The 11,272-nt window shown below is 34.5% G+C and overlaps 1 protein-coding gene across 1 annotated transcript; it reads right to left on the bottom strand.

The window, feature by feature from the left end:
* Positions 1–1,409: 1,409 nt before the first annotated feature.
* On the bottom strand, positions 1,410–10,910 carry LOC139701120 (phospholipase B1, membrane-associated-like). Its single transcript, XM_071599697.1, has 7 exons — positions 10,866–10,910; positions 9,546–9,813; positions 7,722–7,948; positions 7,456–7,615; positions 7,029–7,183; positions 3,833–4,019; positions 1,410–1,570 (listed from the first exon to the last, which is right to left on the bottom strand). The coding sequence occupies exons 1-7, from the start codon at positions 10,908–10,910 to the stop codon at positions 1,410–1,412; spliced, it is 1,203 nt and encodes a 400-aa protein (XP_071455798.1).
* Between the last annotated feature and the right edge of the window lie 362 nt (positions 10,911–11,272).

Here is an 11,272-nt window from a genome sequence, read left to right as displayed (position 1 = left end):
TTACTATTTTCAAATCTCAGTCAGATTGGCATTCGTCTAATTAAGTGAAGAAGTTAAATTTCCTTGGCAGAACTTAATAAAAAAAATTGTCCCTAAATATTTCTTTCACAAAAAAAATCGCATGGTGGAACCATACTACTTATCTTTGGGCTTGCGTAGGCAATGTCTTTTTTGTCAAAAAAGTTATCTTTGGTGGAGAAATCAAAGATTTTAACCAGGGATGGAGTTTTATTTGTACTGCATGCTGAAATATAATAAAACCATTTGTGGAGAATAAAAATGTTTATATACAAGTAGCTACCAAAAAAGGGTGAATGTTCCAGAAATTAGACCAACCAAACAGAAGAATAATTTTTCTCAAAATTTCCTTTCCTTCACAATATAAGTTCAAAGCATGGTTCACTGCATTTATAAATTAATGGAGGATAAAGAAGCACATAATGGAATGAGATAGAGGCCAATGACTTGATAACCTGATTTTACTCTATCAGTTAACTTGGTGAAATTCACAGAAAGGTAAATAATAGCAAAATTATGTTTCTGATGTTTATTGTCTGTATACATTGAGGTCACTTATATCCTGCATGTGTCATCTCTTTATTATTTACTCCATTTTGACTTTGCCTTTAGGAACCTATCACAAAAATTTTTCCTAAATCCATGCATCAAAAAGTCCTTAGTGCCACAAAAAATTACAAAAATTTTAAAAATGATGTTCAAGTACATGCTAGTCCAAACTATGGGACATCGTCATTTCTGGTAAATTATCAAAAAATAAATAGCCAATCGGCGGATTCATAACACAGGTGTACATTAAACTGTCATTCATAAGATTTTAGCCAGCATAATTAGCATGAAAAAGCACATGGCACTGCATTTGGAGGTATTGTAGGAAGGAAGGAAGAATCTGAATCTCAGCTGAATATGTAGAAGAATGAATCAAAAGTCACAATATTGGGCTCAGAAGTATGAATAAATCTCCATGTATCTGAGGGACCATAAATAATACCTATTTAAAAATATGCTGCTCCAGAATAATTTAAGTGAAAAAAGTGAGTTATGAGGCAATCACCCTCTTTGCTAATGGCTATATATTATTAGAGTTACCTACTCTTGGCTTTAAGAACAAATATATGATAGACAGAACAATAAAGTAAATAATGGCAAGGAAATAATATAGGCAGCAATGCTGCAAGTGGATTAACCATATAATCGCTCAGATGAAGACAGGGATTATGGATATGAAACAGGAGGTTATGGATAATAACCATAACCTCCTTGGTTGAGAGTGCACGTTTACATGCTGTTTAGCATAAAGTTAGACACTGGATATTGTTTCACTGCTGTGCAACAATTAGCTATTTAATACAATTCTACATTACATTCATACAGTACTGTCCTGTTAGGAGTTATTGGTGAGAGTACATGCGATATTTTGCAGAATTTTTTGCTGTAAATAAATATGGCATTTCTTTGGTTGGGCATTTTATTGTTTGACGTAGAATTTCTTTCAAAGTGCTGGTTTTGCTTCCTACTGGTTCCAGCATGTTATTCCAGAGCATTCTTGCAGCTGAAATAGAAAATTATATCTGCATCATGTCAATGCTCTCAAAAATATATTTCATGCATGCAAAGTTAATGCAAAAGGATTAGAAAATGAAATTTGAAGCATTGAAGTTGTAAACTCATCAACAATTGAAGTGTTCATGTACTAGCGTTCTTGTATGGTATACCATCCATGGTCAGATATAATCAATTCAACGATCTATAAAAGAGTATATATTGTTAACGATAATTATTTCATATTTTATAGGAAAGCAGTTTCTGAGATGGATATGAAAAATCTTACATTTCAGTTAATCAACCCATGCCCACACTTTTTTCATGTTTATTTATCCATGGCATTCCATTGTGATCCATAATGTACCACTTACACTTTTTAGACTATTCTAATAGATAGGCACCTATTTCAAAAAATAAAATCAATGACATGTCCATTATTGAGGACATTGATTACATATATACATGTTAAATGACGATTCTGATCTGCTCCCCAATAAATCACAAAGTTTGGGTGGAGCAGAGGGTCCCCGGAGAGGCTTGCCAGGTAACAGAACCACTCTCTGATCAGAAGTCAATTGTTCTATCCCTGGGCTGTCACATCCCCCTTTATAATATATATTTTCACATGGAAATAGATATTAGGAAAAGAGATAGGAACACATAGGAAGGACAAACACAGGAAAGGAAATATATACACTTGTGATCTGCTTGATTCTGCCTTCCCCACCTCTCCTGTGTTCATCTTTTCTGTGTCTTCCTATCCCTTTTCCTTTTATCTATTTCCATTTGAATGAATATGGGTTTGCCATATGGCGGGATTTCGTGTTTGAATGCGGGGAAACCATAACCGGCACAGGGAAAGGACCTGGCATCCCTACCCTGATGTGTGAATTTCACATGCTGTTGGGTTTAGGTGAACTAACTCTACCATCACCTACCAAACAGACCTTCGGGTTGATTACTATGTTTATGGTTTATATATAAATACATGCATATATATATATATATATATATATATATATATATATATATATATATATATATATATATATATATATATATATATATATATATATATATATATATATATATATATATATATATATATATATATATATATATATATATTCTTATCCTTTTTCCTTATATCTGTTTCTATATAAATGAGTATTTGTTTGCTGTTTGGTGTGGTTTAGTGTTTTGAATGTGTGTGTGTATATATATATATATATATATATATATATATATATATATATATATATATATATATATATATATATATATATATATATATATATATATATATATAGACACACACACACACACACACACACATAAATATATATAAGTATATGATGACACATGTTTATATTATATTTATGTACATATAATGGTATGTAATATGGTTAATTGTTCACTATACTTCAATTTTCATGAAATTTCATAAAGTTCGGAATTTGGTTAACCTTTCACCGTACATTTAACCTTTCATCCAAAAAGTACAAATAGAAATGGTTAAAATTATTTGGCAAAAATTGAAGGTAAAATCATCATAATATGTATGTTTTCTCAAACACTTCTTAATGAAGTGGACAGAATAAATATATGGATGAAAATATGGCTTCAATTTATCTGCCGAATGTTCTATAAACCTAAGTATGAAAGGAAAATCATCTTAATTCATCATTAATCTAGCAATAGTTTCTTTTAGTATACATGAACAAACAAAGTTTACCAATGGTTGGATAATATCTTTGAGAAATCATGGATAAGAAACATGTATTTAGCATGAAATTGTGCTGGCCAATAGTTAAAATTGTGTTTGGATTACCAAACAAATAATTGAAAGAAAAAAATGGAGAGAAAGACTTGATTCATGCAATTTCTTAGTTTTTTGTATTGACTCAAGAAACATACTGATTATAATATCTGAGGTGCCTCAAAATTGAGAAATCAAAGTAAAGTCTAATAGTGGTAGCTGCTCGAATTATTGCATATTGGCATTTTGACTTGAGTCTCAGCATTTCAAAAAACTTAGGGAAAAACGTGTGTTGTATTGATTAATAAATTATTAAGATTACTTAATAGTTTTATGTTCCCACGCTAATAATATTTCATGAAGTCATATATTCTGCAATAAACTTTTACCTGTAAGATTTCAAGCCAATTAATTTTCAATCCCTTGATTTTGAGCCAGATGGAGAGAAAAGATATAATAATATTTATTAGTCATACATTAAATTATATTTCATGCAATTTTAGAACTTACCTAGTGCTGAGCCTCTTTGGTTGAGGTGAAAACAATCTGGAGTGTGGAATGGATATTTGGATGAAACTAATTTTGAAAATTCTGGACATTCAGGTTCTCCTGCAGACATTGGTCCATTGAATGCAAGAAATAATGGCTGCCATACAACAGCAAAATCATCCCTTCCATTGTAGCGTGGGTCAGAGGCCTGTACATAATGGATTGATCGTAAGTTTATTTTGGTTTTGTAAAATTATTGTAAAACTGCACTCTTTGCCTAATATAAATAATTTTAAAGGATGATCACACAGGAGGCAGGAAAGGTGGATGGACAGCAATTTGATTGCTTAGGAATGATGGAAACTGTCATAAAAGGGAGAGTGTTATCCAGGTGACAAGGGAAGGAATAGATAATAATCAACTATCCAGGTCTGTTGGGGTTGAATTGAGGAAGAAAGTATGTAGAAATGAAGAGGGGTTAATTGTAGTGCCAGATTGTATCATGCTAAGTGAGGCTTAGAAATTTAGCTGTGATTAGGCTGTATGTCCATCAAAACCTACATCTAATTCAAAATTTTAAATTCAGCCGTTTGTTTTTCCATTCCACCCTTACTATTTTCCTCCACAAAAGAGCCCTATATTTATCTCCTCCACCTCATATCTTCCATAGGAATAAGTCAACTGTTCATATCTGAAAAATCACTTAAGTTAACACGGTAGCAAACTGGCCTAATTGACCTCATTTATTCAGAACTTTGCAAATTCAAGTGAAATTTTGGATAGAAAAAATAGTCCAGTAGATGCCGCCATGATTATTGAAAGAGCATTTATGAAAAGAGTGTGATGTATGTTTTTACACTAGCTTCCTTTGAAAACAATTCTACCAAAATTTTCATAATAATTATTGTAATGTGCCAAAAACATTTTATAGTTCTTTTTTCAAATAAATAGCATTGAATTATTACTTCATACAAGTAGTAGTACAAGCAGGCTTATATCAACTGTTTAGGTAGGTAACTAATACAAAACTGGATATTAAGGAGTACACATTTCTTAGTCAACAAAGAATTTAAGATAAAGCTCTGTAAGTAGCAAATCGGGAATAATCATGCATTTATATATATATATATATATATATATATATATATATATATATATATATATATATATACATACATACATACATACATATATATATATACATACATACATACATATATATATATATACACATATATATATATGTATGTATATACATATATATATATATATATATATATATATATACTCATATATACAGAAACATTATTGTGTTCGTCCTTTATATGTGTTCCTATCCCTTTTCCTTATATCTGTTTCTGTATATATGAGTATTTATTCGCCGTTTGGCGGGATTTCGTGTTTGAATGTGTATATATATATATATATATATATATATATATATATATATATATATATATATATATATATATATTTATATATATATATATATATATACATTCATATACATATGCGCTGTACAGTAAAGTTAAATCGTTATCATGAACTAAGAAAGGAAGAGCTATGCTAACAGTTAGAGATAAGGCGGGTAAGGTTATAGTTGACGCAGGAAAGATCCAAGAGAGATGGAAGGAGTATATAGAAGAATTGTATAGTAAAGAACTCAGACCAACAAAGTTAGACATTGAAAAAGAAAATGTCGCAGAGGAAGACAGCTTAGGTCCAGGCATACTAGACAATGAGATAGAAAGGGCATTAAGGGAGATGAAACTAAATAAGGCCGTGGGGGTAGATAACATTCCCGTGGAACTTTTAAAATGCTCAGGAAAATGTGGGAGGAAGAGGCTATATGGGCAGATTCGTAGTATTTATGAGGAGGGAATCTGGCCGGAAGACTTAGCGAGATCCGTTTTAGTTCCAATTCCAAAAAAGGTAAAGGCTACATCATATGAGGACTACAGGACGATAAGTTTGATATCCCAAACAGCTAAAGTTGTTCTCAGGATCATCAACTAAAGGATAGAGAGTAGGGTAAATGATTACTTAGGGGATGATCAGTTCGGGTTTAGGAAGGGGAGAAGTACGCGTGATGCCATTGCAGTAATGAGATTATTAATCGAGAGGAATATAGAACACAACCAGGAGGTATTTGCCTGTTTCGTAGATTTCAAAAAAGCGTTTGATGGAGTGAATTGAGCAAAACTAATGGGTATATTGCGGAAAAAAGAAATATATTGGAGGGAAAGGAGGCTAATCCGCAACCTGTACATGTCTCAGACTGAACAGGTGCGGGTGGGGAATGGGGAGTCCGGTTGGGCAGTGTTAGGAAGGGGTGTAAGGCAGGGTTGCCCATTTTCACCGTTGCTGTTCAACCTGTATGCAGAGGAAATGATTAAAGAGGCATGGGAAGGACTGGAGGTAGGAATGAAAGTGGGCGGGGAATTCGTGAAATCAGTTAGGTTTGCTGATGACCAAGCTTTAGTTTGTCAGTCAGCCAAGGGGCTGCAAGCATTGCTGAGTGAATTGGAAATTCAGTGCGACAGGTATGGGACGAAAATCAATATTAATAAAACAAAGGTTATGCGATTTTATAGAAAGAAAATGGCTAAGCTAAACATTAAAATAGGAGGACAAAAACTAGAGCAGGTAGAACAGTTTACGTATCTCGGTAGTGCTTTGGACCAACACGGTCAAAGTGGAAAGGACGTAAGGAAAAGAATTGCACTAGGCAAAGAGGCTTTCACAAGGAGGAGGGAGTTGACGAGAGAGAGACCTCTATTGATTAAACATATGAACAATAAGAGTTACAGTAGAGAGCAGCTCATTTCAATTACCATTGCCTAAACTTAGATAATATCACCTAATAATTAGATAAAACCTACTAGATCACATTTTATAAAAATTTGAATGTGAGTTTTTGTTTTATAGATGAGATGCTATTTTTTGAGCTGAACAGCATCCATTGGCATTTTAAAAATACAAAGAACACCAGTTTGAAATTCTGCTTGAACATGAAGTAACTCAATTGTATCTTATGATATTCTAATTATATATGGCCTCTACATTGTACTCTAAACAATTTATAAGTTTTGAAACTTATTGGCTAAATTCTTAAAAACTCTGTCACTGGTCATTACTGCACATATTTCTTCATCTCCCTTCAAATTGCCATTAGCTGAAAAATATTCAGAGTTATTATTTCATAGGTCATAATTACCAGTTCCATTTCCACCCTCTGATATTCTCGAGCAAGAGCAGTCCTGTTTAAAATATTTTCTTGGAGATCAGGTGACTGAAGCAAACATGGGCATTGGATTTGTCTTAATATATCACAAGCAGCTGTTTTGGGAATTCTTGAGTTGAGAGTTGGGTCTGTATGAGGAATAAAATACATACTCTTTTAGCACTTGAACCAACCTTTCGAGGATTACATTTATGTGTATTATATATAGTGACACTGATAAATCCCTAATCCCCATAATATTAAATTAACCCCATTTTAAAAGCATATAATGGGTTACCTTCTAAATTATTGCAAAAATTAACAGAACCATTAAATTCCATTTATTTCATCATATGTGATGAATTTGTGCCTTGTATTTGTAAGGGATATGAAAATAGTTTTTTGCTTGTAATTGACTTACCTAAAACTGAAATGAGATTGACAAATACCCTTGGAATTTGATCATAAATCAAATCTACAACCTCCTTTAATTGGAGCTTATGGGCCTCTGCAGAATGCCTCTCTGGTTCAAAACATTCATATGTGCATATATCATTATGTCCAGTAAATATATTTATCAGCTGTTCAGAGGAAAAGAGTTAGATTTCATTGTGAGCTATGTAATTACACCCCAGCATGTCGAACAAAGAAAGATAAAATAGAATCCGCAGTTAGCAAGATACTTACCTTCCAATCATTGATCAAGTCGACGTTAGAATCCTGTAAAACCTTCTTGCCTAATAATTGTGTCTGTATGAGCAGGTCATCATCGATTGAGCCAGAAATAGCTACATTAAATTTTGCCTCCTCGGAAAAAAATGTACCTTTGCCTGTTGCATATCCATATAAATGTGGATTGAATTCTTTTAAAATGTTTGGTAAAGTTGTGAACTCTCGCCATGTCTTTTCACCCCCTGAAAATGAAGAATGAATTGCTTTAATGCTGCAGTAGCTCAATATAATTATTCTATAGGAAACTGCCATGACTTATCATTCAGAGTTACTCACATCATGTTAATAAAATGAAGAGGATTAGTAAAAGAATAACTAGAGTTAGGATAACTGAAATCATAGTTGAAATCAATAGGCTATGCTCTGTTATTTACTAACAACTAATCTATGATGAACCAAAATGTAGTAAATTTGTTCGCAAAATTATTTACTACAATTCAATAATACAAGTAAATTTCACAATAGTATTATTTGTCTTTGAGCAACTCCATCCATGTATTTATTTCCTATCAAGCTCAAGTTACTCTGAGCATGGTTCAGTCTTAATAATGTAGTGTAATTCTAATATTACAGCAAAACCATCATTACCTCCTCAATGGGTTTTGCTAATTGTATTTTTTCCACATATTTATATATATACACATGTGTATGTGTATATAGGGGTCATGGTAATCCAAGGGCAGAGCATTGGACTACTGACTGGAGGGCCCAGGTTGAATTTCCAGGCATGCCTCTCAGGGCACCCACAGCTCCTCCCAAGCTTTGTGATTTTATGGGCACCAGGTTTTCCTGGGAAACTATAGCTGGCATAGGGAGAGGAACTGCCCCCCCCCCTGTACCCTGATGTGTGAATTTCTCATGCCGTCGAGCTTAGTCCTGGGGAACTCTACCACCATCTACCAAACTGACCTTAGGGTTGACTACTGTACTTTCCCTTCTTCTACATTGGGCAGCATACCACACCAGTCAACCACCACATCAACAATCACTGTACCTCATGCAACCATTCTTCCACATTAGACTCTCTTCCAGTGCCTAAATAGGCCTTTCTCTGTAGTGTTTCCAACAGTTATTATAATGTGTCTATTATTGCCTCCCTTCCCCCCCCCCAGGCACTCCTTTGAAGCAAACCCTCAGGGAAGCATGCATTTGGCTCTTGGGAGCTTGCTTGGTCTCTGGTCTGAACTTCGTCCACATGGGGGTACAATGATGCTTGGGCACGTCTTTGTAAGCCGAAAAAAAACGAATTTCATTCCACCTGTAGAAGCCGACTGGAACTCCAACCAAACCGTTATGTCAAAAATATCCTACGCAAATTAAATCCCGGAAAAAAGTTTTTATCAAAATCATTCCCTATGAGTCTTCACAAAAAGATAAATAAATTTTGGTATTAGTGAAAAAAGACTGTCGAAAACCATCTACTTCGATGCCTTAAACCTAAGAATTGAATCAATATGATGCTAAATTATTTTATGGGTGATTTTGCTTTGTGAACAATTAAGTTTTTTTAGGAATCGCCATAGTTAATATATGAGTTTCGGTGTAATAACGCTACAGAATTTGAAATTGATATAGATGAAAATTAATGTAATCGTTACGTGAATTTTTATTGAAAATACTAGGTGAAATTGAAAACTTTCTGAAAGAGATTTAATAGCCAAAACCTGAAAGAGTCTGTATCAAGCACGGGAAATAACCGGGAAACAGAGTGTGCTCGAAGAATTAAGGCATTAATAATGGATACATGAATTAACGGTCATCACTGTTTCCCATCCTTACCTCCTACGAAAGACACTCCCCTATGGTCAGTGAAGAATCCCAGGGGTGTAGGCTCTAAAGCTGCAGCGCCTGCCGATAAAGAATCGCCGAGCACCATAATGATGTCAATGTCACCGGGTCGGAGTTCATGAACACTTGTAGGCTTACTGCTTGACCTCCTCCTTGGTATTCCTTCTCCAATATGGCAGGGAAATTCAGCATCATCTGGTATTTTGTCTTGAACTATTTTGTGCCATTCTTCGGGTGCGTAAGCACTCGAGGATAATATCTATGTGGATGGATTAAATTTGGTCAAAACGGCTCTACTATCTTCACATCAGGAATCATCGAGCAAATAATTACTGTGAACTGATTACAAGTAAATTTGATGATTGCTGGTAGTAATAAAAACTATTTAATTCTAAATGGTATAAACTCTACCTTTCATGAAGCAGGGGAAACGTGGTATAATTTTCAAAAGCCTGACCGCAGTTACTGTCGCATCGACGATTGGGGACAGTGAAAACGTGCGTTATGTTGACATTCAATCTATTGCGGGCACACCGACTTCTCAGGACGAAATTAACGCACTCAAGGTAGTGATGTACCGTGGACCCTAAGTTTACGTCCACGCGTGCATTCTACTCGTAGTGAATATGTCGTCTACATTGTGATTTTAATCGTAGTATATGTAAACTACGCAAGCTTCCAAGAGGTGTTTATATTTATGAATAGATCATGAAATGACCTAACTCTTTATTGTTAGTAATCTACCGGCTGACGGCAGGTTTAAGTGTAACTTGAGACTGCACACTGCTCTACTTTCAAGCATGACATGACACATTCTTAGATTCCATTCCGCTTGTTGCAAAAACTCATTCTTTAGCTCTTCATACTTTCTTTTTCCCTTGAATCTATCCTAAACGCCCATTCTTTTCCTCCCTCTACCTCGCTTACCCAAAATTATTTTCTCTATTACTGTCTTCAACACCCAAATACCTGTCAGTAACAAAGACCCCCAGTTGTCGCACTCTCTTCGAATATCTCCCAACATCCCTCTCTCTTCGCCAACAATGCCTGAAAATTCATCATAGTTTTCTTTTCCGTCCATTTTTTTAATTCTTCTCCTTATCCATGTACTCCTGGAATGCCTCCAAACAGCGCTTATCCTTTTACCTCAACGACCAAGCTTCCATAAGAAACTACGCTCCATGTTAAAATTTTCATTAGTATTTTCTTTACGTCTTTAATAAGGTGGCTTTCGTCAACTCCCACCTTTTTGCACCCAACTCTCTGGCTACCCATATCCAAAACATTTTCCGAATAGTTGAACTGTCATACCTGTTCTAGTTTATGTCCCCCAACTTTAATGCTTATTTTGGCCATTCTATTTCTTAAGAATCTCATTGCTTTTGTTTTATTATGGTATATTCTCTTCCCATGCCTGTCACAATGGTTGTGCAATGCGCTATCTAAAAACTGTACAATCCTTACTTAGAGAAATGATAGATAGATAGAGGCCTTTATTTGGACGACATTGAGACCTGATGGTCCCTTATTCCATTTATCCCATCGTCGTATACAGATAATATTAAGCATTAAACTTATACTTATAAAATGCAGAGTCAGCGTGACAGGTATGACCCGAGAATTTATCATGCGGAAACGATGTTGTAACCCTTGGCTGGCTTGTTAACTAACGCTTGATCATCCGAAAAGATAACTAATTTGATGAGTTCTATATCTGC

The sequence above is a fragment of the Hetaerina americana genome, unplaced genomic scaffold (genome assembly GCF_022747635.1).
Source record: "Hetaerina americana unplaced genomic scaffold, ioHetAmer1.1.p SCAF_11, whole genome shotgun sequence".
NCBI lineage: Eukaryota > Metazoa > Arthropoda > Insecta > Odonata > Calopterygidae > Hetaerina > Hetaerina americana.
Note: the sequence above shows the minus strand (reverse complement) of the source record. Positions and strands in the feature narration are given on the sequence as shown.

Coding starts and splice junctions, on each gene's coding strand:
- LOC139701120 (XM_071599697.1), bottom strand. CDS start 10,910: ATGGCCAAAATAAGCATTAAAGTTGGGGGACATAAACTAGAACAG. Junction 9,814..10,865: donor GGGGACATAAACTAGAACAG/GTATGACAGTTC, acceptor CCATCCACATAG/ATATTATCCTCGAGTGCTTA. Junction 7,949..9,545: donor GGGAGTGTCTTTCGTAGGAG/GTAAGGATGGGA, acceptor CTTCATTTTCAG/GGGGTGAAAAGACATGGCGA.